Raw genomic sequence first — 13,184 nt, 5'->3', positions numbered from 1 at the left:
GGGAGCTGTGCAGCCTCAGCCTGACACTGTACCTCCTCCATGCAGCATCTCACAGGTGATCCTGTAGCCCAGGATGGGCCCATTGGGCTCGCGGGGCCTCTCCCAGCTGAGGTGCAGAGAATCTGGGCTGAGGGCAGTGAAAACCAGGGGTCCAGGGGCACAGGGGGTGCTCAGGGTGAAGGGGGTACCTGCAAGGGCACAAGGGACATGTCAGAATCACAGCAAAGGAAGCCTGGGAGGGATCTGCACAGACCATTTATGGAATGAGCTGGAAGGGCTCAGCTTCCTGGACAACGAGTGTCAAGTGAATGTGTGGGGAAGAAGGTCCTGTTCCAGACGGAGAGGAAAGGTGAGGTTGTGTCAAGAGGAGAGAAAACATCCAGGCCAGCATGCAGACAGCAGCACAGCCCTCGCTGCCACCCTCCTGTCCCCAGCAGCTCACCTGGCACGGGACTGAGCGGGCTCTGCGGGTCCACCTGGGACTCGATGGTGATGACTCCCTCCCTCTCAGGGCCCCAGCCCTCCTCGCTCTGCGCCTTCACCTTGAAAATGTAGGAGTGGTTGGGCAGCAGGTCCTCCACCACCACCGAGTTCTGGCTGGGGCTGGGGATGGTGATCCTGCGCACCTCTCCTGGGACACACAGGGAAGAGGATGTCAACACCACGTTGCAGGCACAAAGACAGAGCTGCAACTTTCACCTAAACTCTCAAACAAACTGCCTGTGAAAGCCATCCAGGGTTCCTCCCCAACCACCTGCATCACACCTTGCCACCAACAATGGGTAGTGCAGGATGAGATGTCTTTCCAAAAAAGGCTTGGGACAAAAAACAGCTTCTTGAAAACTCTAGGAGTTTTAGACAAAAGAATTACATTTTCACTAATACTGCTCTGTAAAATTTTTTTTTTTTTTTTTTTTTTTTATTTCATGTAAAAATAAGACATTTTCATTTCAATCATTCTTCCAGGTCCCATGTGTGGAAAAAAAAAATCATGCAAGATGTTTGGGCTGATGGAGAGAATCAGTTAAAAGGGTTTTTTTTTTTTTGGAGGAGAGATGATTCTACAAGCAACTCCAGGACTTGCTCTCCCTCTAGGAGAAACAGGGAATGAAAGCTGAGAGGTAGCAGCAATGTTTCCTCACCAAAAAAAAAAAAAAAAAAAAAAAAAAAAAAAAAAAAGGCTACATAAGAAGCAGATTTAGGATCCTGAATCCCAGAATGGTTGAGGCTGGAAGGCACCTCTGGAGATCATCTGGTCCAATCCCCCTGGCTCAGAGCAGAGCCATCCAGAGCCAGACTCTTCAGCACTCCCAGCCAGTCCCAGTGGCTCTCACTGACCTCCGTTGAGGAGCTGGTACTGCACGCTGTAGCCCTGCACCTCCTTCTCGCAGCGCGGCTCCTGCCAGCTCACCTTCAGGGACGTGGGGCCCAGGGCAGAGAACACCAGGCGGGTGGGGGTGTCAGGGATGCCCAGGGGCTTCCTGGAGTCTGAGGCAGAAAGGGAACATCAGGCTGGAGATTTTGGGGATGGGGGCTAAGGGGGCTGGGGGAGAGGAGGGGGTGGCACAGGCAGACATGGGATGGTCCTGATGGTTTGGGGAGGACGTGGTGAGATGACATCTCTGCAAGCTGACCTGTCATGAGGGGGATTGGCTGGCTCTGCACAGCCACAGGGACGTCCCACGTCCTCAGGGTGCCAAGCTTGAGTGGGTACAAATTAATGTAAGCAACATGCCCCTGTGGCAGAGAGCCCAGAGAAGGGGCCTGGTGCTGGCTGTGACCTTCCTCACCCCAAGCACCCTATCCAGTCTTCCGGAAGCTTCATAGACTTAATCAGGTGTAGGTCAATTAAGACTGGCCCTAATCTACAGCTAAATCAGCCCTCCAGACCCTTTTCATATGGCCTGGGACCACATCTGAGTGCTCCTCAGCTCATCCCACTGGGCTCACGGAGAGCGCAGCATCCTCCCAGGTGACACTCAGGGACTGAAGCCCCTTGCTGACAAGGAGCTTGCAGAGGGACATCTCATAAGGAACACATGCTCTCCCCAAGAGCTCTCCAAAGGCCTGTGGAGTAAGACTGAGAACAAGAAGCTCGTGAGGAATGAAAACAATGGGGACAATGGGGTGATCAGAGCACGGTTGCAGCAGTGGTGGTGAATGTTAATCAGTCCAGGTGGGCTAAAACCTGCAATTCACCTGCAAATGGAAAGGTGATGTGATGGAGGTGCAGGCTGGGTCAAAAGGAAGATCAGCACAGCACACAGCAAGCCATGGAGAGGAGGTTTGGGATGAGCAGTGGAGGGCAGCAGCTCATGGATGGACGGTGGCTGGGCTGTTATGGGATGTGTGGGTGGGAGGAAGCACTGGACAAGCTGTACCTACGAACTTGCACATCCCTGTGGACCCATCAGTCATGATTATAGAGTCCCGACAGCCAATGCTGGGGTAGTAACCCTTCACCTTTACCCTGCTCCTGAAACCCATGTCCTGGGGCCGGAGGAGTGTCCTCCCAGCATCTTCATGGATGGCAGGGAGGAGTGTCCCCAGGTAATCTACAGAAGTGGTGCAAGAAGAAAGAGAAAAACACCATTGGAGATTTCAGAGCAGGTTCAGCCCAGGCTCCTGCACAGGTGACTTTTTAAGGCTCAGGTTTGAAGAATCTTTAAGCCACCTTCTGTCAGCGCCAGCTGATTGACACATGTGGAGCTGAAAGGCAACCACACTGCTGGACAGAGTGAGGAGAAGAGACATGTGCTCTCCCTGGAGTGTGAAGATAAGGATGGAGCTCCCTTCCCTGAGCACCTTCCCTTTCCAAACAGGTCTGGAAGCAGAGAGGTCTCAGCAAAGCACCAAGACTCCAGTGGTGGGGACATGGCCTTCTAGACCTGTGGTTCAAGGACACCTTAGCTGTGAGCACGGTCCTCACCCCACAAGGACTTTAGGGTGCAGGTCCAAAGACAGTCAAGGGGATGGAAGGGAAGGGCAGGTCCCATCCCTGTGCTACTCACCGTGCCCCATCAGCATTGTGGAGTAGTCTCTTGTCAGCGAGGAGCTGCCCATCACCCTGTGCTCCTGGTGCATGTGGGAACTCAGCTGGTGGTAACTGGTGTTGGCTGTCCTGGTCAGGGTGCCACTGCCACTGCCGGGGAAGGAGAAGTCTACCCGGCCATTCATCAAGTGCTCTGTGGAAGAAGGCACACTGTGAGGAACGTGGGTGTGGACAACAGTGCTGCTCCACTTTCCATGGGGAGAAAGCAGGAGGCATCATGGTGCCCACCTGGCCTGGAAGGTCATTCTGGACTGCTACATCTAGAACAAGCCACAACACCCAACACAAGATGCAGAAACAAAGAGATAAACAAAGACTTCTCCCTGCACGAGACATACCCATGGTGCCCAAGGTAACTCCAGACCTCGGCCTTGCTGGGGCACTGCCTTGTGGTTCTCACCACATTCTCTCACATCTCCCCTTAGACACAAGCAGTGGTTTATAATTTTGGATTTTAAAAGAAGGTGGAAGAAGGAAAGTGGCCCTTTATGGAGGAGGTTTCTCCAGATCTCATTCTGGATTCCATCTCAGCTGGATCTGAAAAGCAAACTCTGCTCTGTTGTTCTGGTCCTTGACAAACAAATCCCCTCCCAGCAGGCCAGGAGAGATCAGCCACCTACGAGAGAGCGATTTCTGTTTAACAGTCCAGCAGACCTGCCCCAGAAGTTCAGGGCATTTAATTACTGTGAAGAGCTGCCTTTGGAGGCTGCACTTAGCAGGTATCATCTGAGTTTGCTCCTGCCTTGAAGGTCCAGCCTTTGGTAGAAGCAACTTGCTAGCAGGCTCCCAAGTCCGTGCCGAGATGGGGGTTACCTTGACACGTGTGTGAGCAAACACACCAGGACAAGGTTTGAAGCAGATCACACCAACACGAGGGTGGGCACACAAGGGGAGGCAGGGGGCACAGAGCCCCTCCTCGGGCCCCTCAGCTCAAAGCAGGACGAGACAGGACACTCAGTGCTGTAACAGAGCCGTCCTTCACCTGCTTGGGGCCGGGGCGTCCCGCTCCTCCTCACAGTGCCAGGAGCCACAGCGCTGTCCTCCTCGTGGAGGAGCCCCTCGGTGTCCGAGGAGAGGCGGCTGCTGCCAGAGAGGCGGGGAATGGTTTCTGGTGGGAGCCTCCAGGTGATGCGGCGAAGGTCCAGGTCTTCTCCCAGCAACGGCACAAATTTCCACCTGGAGCCTTTTGGGACAACGCAAGCACTGGTGTTGGAACGATCTGCAGGGGTCAGGGTGGGCCACCCACCACCTCCGTGTTGCTTGCTGGGGAGAGGAAGGGACAAGCACCAGCGGGGATGATGCCTGTTCACAGCCCATGTTCCAGGTGTGAGCTGAGGAGTTCAGGTGGTGCAGCCATCTGGTAGGTGGAGAGTGGTGGAAGCGTGACATGCAGGGGGCTCCTCAACCCCCGGACTGTTTTCCAGCCCTGTGTCCCTCATGACAAAAGGTGAGAGGCAAAGTCCCACCACACGCCTGTCCCTGCATAAAGAGTCTGCAACAATCGTCCTCTGCTCAGGAGAGGTTTCATCACTCCTTGATGTGCACTCAGGGTGGTCAGACTCCTCGTGTTCCTCCTCTTGGGTCTGAAAAGACCAGGGACTCACTCTTGGGTCCCAGGCCCTGGAGAACCCTCCAGAGAAGATCCTACAGACACACCTCATCATTTCACTTATGTCTCATGTCCCAGCACAAGACCAGGGAGTCAGCCTCATTCAGAAAGTGAAGGGATGGAGCAAGAGAGGCCAGTGCCCTCCCAGCACTGCTGCGTTCCCTCCTTTTGGCTTGGCCTAGGCCCTTAACATCCAAGGGACTCAGAGGTTGTGCCCTTGCTGGTGCTTGTGTGCTGATGTCTCATGGTCCAGCCAAATGGCAACACAAAGGGAAGATGATCAGGGAGGGCCATATAAACCTCCTCTCCCACCCCACACTGAGATTTCTCTTTGCCCCATGGCTACAACAAGGAGGCACTGGCCTTATTTACACTGTGACCAGCCAAGTGTTCCCATGGATGCAGCTACTGAGCTTTGCAAAGGCTGATTTCCACAATCTCCACAACTTGGATCTTCTGAGAGATGGAAAGAAGTAGTGAAGCTCATTGCCAAAAACTGCTTTTAAGGAAAACGAATGTTAGAATTGACCTTTTCAATTTCAGAGACACAAACCTGAATCATCAGAGACACTGGGCCTCTTGCTGCCGGCTGGAGAGCGGAGCACGTCTGCGCTGTACATCAGGTAGCTGTCATAGTCCTCACCTCCCTCTGCATCAATGATGGGCACGTCAGGGATGATGGGGACTGCAGGAGAGGTGGAAAGTGCCATTAGACAAGCAGCAAAAAACAACACAAGCAGCAAAAACCCGCACAATGCTCAGGCTGGCTCTCAGCATTCCCAGGATGGCTGGAGCAGCAGAGCAAACAGGAGGTGGGGAAGCATTGGGTGATGGGGAGCCCTCCCCAGCACTGCTCCTGTCCCTCTGCCCCCTGCCCAGGCTGGCACTCACTGGACATGGGGCGCTTGGGCTGCGTGGCGAGGTTGATGGTGGCTTCTCTCTCGAGCCCCCAGCCCGCGCCGTTCCTGGCCCTCACCACATAGCGGTAGGGCTGCGACTCGCGCAGGTTCTCGATCAGCACCACGCGCTTCCTGGGCTCTTCAACCAGCACCTTCTTCAGGGGCCCAATGGGCACTGCAAGGCACGAGCATGCCTGTCACCCACCAGGTGCAGAGGACCCCACAACACCCCACATTTTGGTGTCAGAATACAGCCTGGCTCTGGGAAAAAGTGCAGCAGCTCTTTGGGCTGCTCACAACAAGCAGCATCACCTCAGGGTAATTCCCAAACCCAGTGCTGAAGTCAACCTACACGAGAAGTCTTCTGTTGCTGGTGTGTCACGAATAACTCCTTCCTGGCACCCCACCCCTTTATCTAGACCTATGAACTAAGTTTATGGGATGAAAAACAACATAAAACACTATGGAAGTGAATGGGAACAGAAATTTTTGGCATTTGCAGAGTTAAATCCTGACTGGTGGTTTCTCTGTGCTCTTTCCATCAAGTGACCCATCCAAACCCCAGTTCTCAAAAGAAACATTCCTGGAGCTGTTCTGTCTCTGCAGCTGCTGTTTGGGACCAGCCCAGCCTGCAGGAAGTGTCCTCCAGCCCCTCAGCCTAGCTGGACTGTCCCATCCAAAAACGAGCTCTTACCGTTGTCCTCGTTGACAAGGCCATAGCTGACTTCGTAGGCTGTGATCACCCCGTTGGTCTCTGCAGGCTCACCCCAGCTCAGCTGGGTCACGGTGGAAGACACGATGTTGAAAGCTAAGCGCCCGGGCTCGCTGGGCACTGGGAAGGCAAAAGCAAAGGGTGCCCATCACTGTGAGTCAGGAACCCAGAGCTCCCCAGATCACAGCTGGGCTGCGGTGGGAAACACTCAGTGCTCGAGCCTGAGAGCACCAGAAGCTCAGGGCTGGAGTCCTGCCCCCGGTGCTGGGTGCAGAGGGACAAGAGGGACAAAGCTGCTCCCACGAGGAGGGCAGGAAGGTGTGGGGTCACTCACCCTCCTCCAGCGTGCGGCAGCGGACGACGTCCGAGTAAGTCCCTTCTCCCACGGCGTTATAGGCACAGACTTGCATCTCATAGTCGGAGAAGGGGTAAAGGTTGGTCAGCTCTGCTGATGGGGTTTTGACGTCAATGAGATGGGCTTCTGACTCAGGGTCTCCCTGCATCCAGTATTTCACCTGGCAGAGCAAGTGCAAGCCATGATTCCTTCAGAACCTCACATGATGGGTGAGAAATTACTTGTCTCTTACTAAATCAGCTCTGGGAATGGTGGTGTGCCATTCCTCTGAAATGGGAGGCCAGGACAGTCTGGGCATTTCATGATTAAGTGATGGAAGTGGAGATGAACCCACCAGTAATCCTTCTTGCATATCGCTCATGAACCAGCAATGATCCCTCAAGGATGGAGGGGACCAGAAGGGGTGAACTTCCTCCCTCTTTTGGGTGTGTACTTGGACCCCTTTGGTACAAATGTCTGTGTGAAACACCTGCAGGAGGGGACCCACACTCTTCCTGGGATCCACTCACCCCTTACCTTGTACCCCAGGGGTTTTCCTGGTGGAGGAAACCAGTTGAAGCTGATTTCCCTGGAGCTGAGGGCACGGGCATCGGGATTAAGCGGTGCACTCAGGCGGCCTTTGGGGGACTGGGGGACCTGGGCCAGGCCAGTCATCGGGGGGACACCATCCACCAGCTCTGTAGACAAAAAAGTTTACTTCAGTGCCAGTTCTCCCCCTGGATGAAAAAGAATGAACCGTGCCTCTCTCAGCACTGCCCTACCATGCTGTGATAAATACATTATTTATGTTATTGACCCACAATGACAGTTTTGCTTGTCCAGCCACAGGAACCACCATGCATCATTCATGGCAAATCCTACCTCTCCCTTATCTTTATGGCTTTTCATTCAATTTCCCAAGGAAAAGGAATTAAGAATCCATTCTATTTCCTTTACCGAGGGAGACGATCCATCTTCTCTCCCCCACTGACTATTCCCACTTGTGCCTCTAGAGGGGGACCCAAATCTACCAGCTGGAGCTGGAGGAGCCTCGCTGCGGCTTTTTGGGCGAGGATGGAACTCTGTGCACCGCATCGGGGTGGGCTGGTCTGGGGAGGAGGTCCCACAGCCCCCGCAGCCCCTACCTGGGTCAGCAATGGTCACCGTGGTCTGGGGGTAGCGACCAATCTTGGCGCCGTACTTGGGGTGGAGGAGGTCGATAGCAAATTGCTTGAGCTGGCAGTGGTTGAGGAGGGTGTCTATCTCTGTCAGCTCCAGCAAGGGTACCTGCACCTCCTTTCGGGTCTCACCAGGCTGGAAGACCAGCTCACCCTCCGTGAAGATGTAGTCCTGGAGGAGAAGGAACAGGTGTGTTCAGGGTGAGGCTGGATGGGGCTCTGAGCAACCTGGTCTTGTGGAAGGTGCCCCTGCCCATGGCAGGGGGTGGAATGAGATGGTCTGTAAGGTTCCTTCCAACCCAAACTGTTCTATGACTACAGCCTGCAGTAGCCATGAGGAGATTCCCAAAGAGCTTCCCCTCACTCCCAGTCAATCCTCATTTGCCTCCCAGTGCCCACATCTCCAGGGGCAGCTGGTACCCTCTGCCTCAGGCACAGACATCCTCTCAGGTCCTCCCTCCCCGAGGGAGCAAGGGATGGAGAAGAAAGTTTACCCTTGTGCTGACCTCAAGCCTTGGGTCCCCTCTGTCACAGCCACAGGCTGATAACTCCTCTTCTGCACCCCCAGGGTTGGCCTTTTCCCAGCCTTCCATTCCCCCTCCCTCCTGCCTGCCAAGGCCAGGAGCTCCACGCTTACCCTGCCATTCTTGGCAGTGAGATCCCGGGTCCTGTAGGTGACCTGGGATTTCCCGTTGTCTATGATCTCCCTGAGGACAGGGATCTTGGCCAGCTTGTCAAAGCGGCTGTGGGAATAGGCTGGTTGCAGGAAGGTGATGAGGCTGCTGGCTGGAAAGGGCAGGAGAGAAGGAATGTGTAGAGCAAACACACAAAGAATCACATCCCAAGCAGGTGTCCTCCCTGAACAGAGTTCCAGTCACCCATAGGTGTCAACTGTGCATGAAGTATCATTGGAGACTTTCCCACTTCCCATTTGTGCTCCCTGCTCTTAACAGCCAGGTGGGAAGCAGAGGGAAAGTGCAGGGGATGTTAGCACAACAACATCAAAGAGGTTCTGCTTCACACCAGCACTCAGTGAACTGGAGCAGCAGAGGAATGTGATCAGCCCTTAACCTGTCATGGAATTGGCATCTAAACTTGTGATGGCCAAATGCTTCTCTCAGCAGGGAAGATCACCCTTCTTTGGATGCATTAAGGGATGCTCCAGTTTAGACCCAGGTAATTTCAGGAAGGAGTCACCAAGCAAGTCTCTGCTGTGAGACCTGGAGGTGCTCAGGTAATTGCAGACTGCTTTACAGACCACATCAGTCTGGACACAGGACACCTCACACACTAACCTTGCTCTTTGATGATGGTGATGTTGACAATCCTGCGCCCAATCTTTGCGATGCCGTTGGGGACCTCGATGGCCTCCACCTGCAGCTGCTTCTCATCATCATCATCGTCCCTGATGAAGAGTGGGACACGGACGTCCACCAGCTCCACAGCCTCTTGGAACTCCACCATTCCCTGAGCATCTGGGGGAAAAGACAAGGGTGGGAGGTGGGAAATAACCCCCGTACCCAGCCAGGAGCCAGCTGGGCTCTGCTCCCTACCTTGGTCTGAGGTCACCGTGTAATAACCCGGTGCAACCTTCAGGTCATTGAAGGCCTCGTGGGAAATGTGTTTTTCCACAGCTTTGATGATGTCTGGCTTGGCTGAGTAAGGGGCAGTGAGCACTGTGTCCACAATGGTGTGATCCTGCCTGGGAGGGAAGAAGGAAGGGCAGGTGAGAGCTGAGACCAGGCAAGCTCATCTCACACAGCAGCTGGGGGACCAGTGAGCGTGTGGGGCACTCAGTCACCCCAAACGTGTCTGTGCAAAGAGGGAGAAGCTGCACCAGTGAGCTGCATATTCCTCTTACCTTTTCCCAGAATTAGGCTGTAACCTGGGGGAATAAAAAAAACCAAATCCAAATCAGAGTGACTAACACCTTTGGAGAGATGAAGTGCTGTGTGACTCACAGCCCTGTGCAGGTCTGAGCTGCAGCACTGCCCTGCGGGTGCCAACCCATCCCACAGAGCCGCAGCACATGTTCCCTCCTGCCCAGCTGCTCTCTCCTGCCCTGGGTTTCCCAATGCAGCAAGGAACATGCCCACAGGGGAGACCACAACTGGATCAGGCTGTGGGGGAGGAGATACCACTCCCTGCTCAGCACTGGCATCCCCAAATTCCTCCCAGCCTGCACCAGGCACTCCTAAGTTTGCACCAGGCTGAAACTTTTGAAGCCAGTGTGAATTCTCCCATTGAGCACCATGCGACCAGGACTTGTTCCTGCTGCTCCAGAGCCAAATTCAGCTGAGATCTCCTGGAGGAACCCTGTCCTGCAGGAGTCTCTCCCCCACTAACTCACCTGAACTTGGTCTGCTGGACCTTGTGGCAGCCAGGAATGTGCTTGAAAACCTCATTCAGCTGCAAGGACCAAGAGGGACAAGATTCACAGTGTATCCCTCACTGAACAGGATGTGCTCAGCAAGCAGATGCTGCTGCCACCATACACAGGAGCCCTCTGACCATCCCAGGCACTCTTCCCTCACCCTTCCACACCAAGTTTCATCCCAGGACACGGCAAGAGGCTGCAAATTGAAGCCAAACAGGAGCTTCAGATCACATGCCCCAAAGCAAACACAGAATCTCCATGAGATGTTTTGCCAATTCTTACAATCGTGACCTTAAAAATTGTGCTTTCTCACAAAAGAAGAAAAACTGCTCCTTCCTTTGCATAGCTGTGGGTTCCCAGGGAAGGGACGCTGCCCAGCCCCCTGTGTGGCTGTCCCCAAGGCCACCCCGAGCCCCCCCTTGTGCCCAGGCTCCTACGTTCTCCTCCACTTCCTTGCGCAGCTGCTCGAACTCCCGGGTGTCCGGTTTCATCAGGTTCTGCGTGAAAAGCCGGGCCAGCCTCAGGGACAGCCCGTAGGGAACTGGAAAGAGAAATTCCCAAATCCAACTCCGTCCTTCTCGGTCAGAGACATGACCCACGCAGAAGCTGGAAGCACGGGGACACTCACCGAGCTCCTTGGGGCTGGTGGCAGCGGGGGAGGTGACGCCCTGCCTGTGGACGTTGTTGTGGATCCTCCAGCGGACCGTGTCCCGGCCCTTGAGGGAGCCGCAGCGCACCAGGGGTGTGTCCAGGTGGTCGGAGGACATGAGGCTGTGCCGGAGCATGTAGTGGTCCTCCTTGAAGCCAACGGTGCGACCTGCAGAGCCCAGGGGCAGGTCAGAGCCTGGGCACGCCGGGACCCTGCCACAGATCCTGTTCTGGGATGTGCTGAGGGTTTCCACCACACTAAGGGTGTTGGGATGCCAAGAGGGGAGTGGGATGGAGCATAAAGAGGTGCTCCGAATATTTTATTCTGTTATCAGTCTCAATGAAGGGTGAGACATAAGAGATGTAAAACTCAACACCATTCTATCAGAAGCTAATTTCTTAGTTATAATACTTTATAAATGTTTTTCAGCCTATTAACTTTTACTATACAATATTGCTATTACTTCTAACACCAATCACTTATATTTTACTCCACGTAATCTTACTCCAATGTATCTTTCAGAGTTCTAATTTCTAAAATATTTAGTCTTTTTATAAAGCCATATTTTGAAACTTATTTCTAGTTCAATCTCTCTCAACAATGTCATCTCTATTCCATAGCCTTGCTAACCCAACACACCTTATCTCAGTATTTGCATATAGATATATTTTGAAAATCCTTTACAAATCCATTTCTCAGACCAGGGTGTGGGGCAGGGTGTGGACCAGCAGCTCCAGGACTCCTTGGCTCAGCCTCTCTGCTAGAAGCCTTCTCCCTGATCCACCTCTCCAGCTCAGAGGGGAGGGATGCTCACCCCAGCACACCCCCAACCCAGGAGGGCAGTGCAGCCCAGAGCCCTTCCCCCAGGAGCAAGGGCTGGTACCTCGTGCGCAGCAGGGAAGCAGGGCCAGGCAAGCCTAGAAAACAAACAGCCAGAGACACAATCACTTTGTGGCCAAGGACAAAACCCCTCCAAATCTCCATCAGGGATGATCTACACCAACAGGGATGTGTGGGCAGTGGGTGGAGGGGGCTCTCAAGCTGATGTTAGCTAGATGAGGGAAATCTGGCTAAAATTTTACCATCAGCTCATGTTGGCAACAGCAGAGAGATGGATACCACAGGGACATCCCCTGCAAATCTGGCCATACTGAAGCCTGGGTGAATTCTGGAAATTTGTCATGGTTTTGGCCATATCTAGTTCTCTCAGCTGGGGAAGCCAGCTGAGACACTCACCGTGCAGCAGGCACAGAACTTCCAGCAAAGCAGCAGCAGCAGCCCCAGGAGCAGGATGAGGAAGATGAGCAGTGGGATGAGCCAGAGGAAGTTCCCAGGCGGGCACTCTGCAAGGGACAGCAACAATGTCACCTCCAGGCATCAGCCCCGTGTGGGGTGTGCAGGGAAGGAGGGAGCAGGGAGGGGAAAGGCTGGACCACAGCTCCCTGAGGGATGGAGCAGCCCAGTTAACCTTGGCAATGCCTCACAATGGGAAATGCTGTTCAGGGAGGGCTATCACACCTCTGTCACACCCAGCCATACCAAAGGGCTGCAGCAATCCCTGCCCATGGCAGCAGGGGAAGGGCTCTGATCTCTAAAGGTCTCTCTGAGGGTGCCACATTCCACCCCTTGCATGGGACAGACAGTGTCACCCACCCATGTCACACACAGCAAGATGGGCAGGGAGGTGCTGCCTGCAGCTGATCCTGCCCAGGGGCACAGCAAGGGGACAAAGCAGGGACTGGGGGCACTGTGGAGTTGGTCACTCTGATCCAGGTCCCAGGCTGGACATCCCCTGCTCTCCCAGGGCCTTGCTCACCTTTATTCTTCTGCACACGGACGGTGGTGTTGGGGAGGACACTGGGGTCTCCCTCCAGCGTGTAGTGGTAGGTGCAGTCATCATCCTCATCCTGGAAGGAGCAGTACTCACCAGCCTCCTCTGTGGGGAGAGGGGACAGGGGTGTGAAGTCACCAGGGCCAGGAAAGCCTTGGGGAGCAGCCCTGTGTGCACACCCACACGGAGCAGGGCACGCAGGACACACCACACGTGGCTGTGCCCAGCTCTGCTTCTCACGTTACCTTTCTTCAGCTCCTCCACCATCTGGATCTGGAGGTGGCAGGAGCTGCAGTTCCCTTTCAGGTTGCCTGACCCCCAGGTCTGGCAGCGGACACAGTCCCGGATGCTCTCACACACAGCCTGGAAGCCCTGGGCAGAGGGGGGTGGGATGGTCAGGGACACCCCCAGGAGTGGGGGAGGACACAGCCTCTGAAAGGCAGAGCTGGAGAGGCAGTTCCTCATCCCAGAGCCAGGGCAAGGTCCAGGTCAAAAAGAGAAATCACTGACAATAAGCAACTAATTAAGGATTTATAAGCCCAG

At 54.5% G+C, this 13,184-nt stretch overlaps 1 protein-coding gene across 6 annotated transcripts in view; it reads right to left on the bottom strand.

Annotated features, from left to right (window-relative positions):
- Nucleotides 1-13,184, bottom strand: part of ITGB4 (integrin subunit beta 4) — a 29,667-nt gene that overhangs the window by 3,881 nt on the left and 12,602 nt on the right. For 4 of the 6 annotated variants that reach the window (XM_050981235.1, XM_018919071.3, XM_050981236.1 and 1 more), the window contains 23 exons: nucleotides 12,887-13,013; nucleotides 12,627-12,746; nucleotides 12,047-12,153; nucleotides 11,694-11,727; nucleotides 10,790-10,978; nucleotides 10,599-10,702; nucleotides 10,135-10,193; nucleotides 9,646-9,669; nucleotides 9,338-9,486; nucleotides 9,080-9,259; nucleotides 8,422-8,570; nucleotides 7,752-7,956; nucleotides 7,144-7,304; nucleotides 6,607-6,787; nucleotides 6,255-6,392; nucleotides 5,553-5,735; nucleotides 5,215-5,346; nucleotides 4,035-4,235; nucleotides 3,012-3,185; nucleotides 2,382-2,555; nucleotides 1,339-1,488; nucleotides 443-631; nucleotides 33-188 (listed from right to left, as the gene is read on the bottom strand). In XM_050981235.1, coding sequence (XP_050837192.1) covers nucleotides 33-188; nucleotides 443-631; nucleotides 1,339-1,488; nucleotides 2,382-2,555; nucleotides 3,012-3,185; nucleotides 4,035-4,235; nucleotides 5,215-5,346; nucleotides 5,553-5,735; nucleotides 6,255-6,392; nucleotides 6,607-6,787; nucleotides 7,144-7,304; nucleotides 7,752-7,956; nucleotides 8,422-8,570; nucleotides 9,080-9,259; nucleotides 9,338-9,486; nucleotides 9,646-9,669; nucleotides 10,135-10,193; nucleotides 10,599-10,702; nucleotides 10,790-10,978; nucleotides 11,694-11,727; nucleotides 12,047-12,153; nucleotides 12,627-12,746; nucleotides 12,887-13,013 — 3,286 coding nt within the window. The remainder of the gene's footprint in view (nucleotides 1-32; nucleotides 189-442; nucleotides 632-1,338; nucleotides 1,489-2,381; nucleotides 2,556-3,011; nucleotides 3,186-4,034; nucleotides 4,236-5,214; nucleotides 5,347-5,552; nucleotides 5,736-6,254; nucleotides 6,393-6,606; nucleotides 6,788-7,143; nucleotides 7,305-7,751; nucleotides 7,957-8,421; nucleotides 8,571-9,079; nucleotides 9,260-9,337; nucleotides 9,487-9,645; nucleotides 9,670-10,134; nucleotides 10,194-10,598; nucleotides 10,703-10,789; nucleotides 10,979-11,693; nucleotides 11,728-12,046; nucleotides 12,154-12,626; nucleotides 12,747-12,886; nucleotides 13,014-13,184) is intronic. The other 2 variants (XM_018919073.3, XM_050981237.1) reach the window with 2 other exon arrangements.

The sequence above is a fragment of the Serinus canaria genome, chromosome 18 (genome assembly GCF_022539315.1).
Source record: "Serinus canaria isolate serCan28SL12 chromosome 18, serCan2020, whole genome shotgun sequence".
Lineage (NCBI taxonomy): Eukaryota > Metazoa > Chordata > Aves > Passeriformes > Fringillidae > Serinus > Serinus canaria.
Note: the sequence above shows the minus strand (reverse complement) of the source record. Positions and strands in the feature narration are given on the sequence as shown.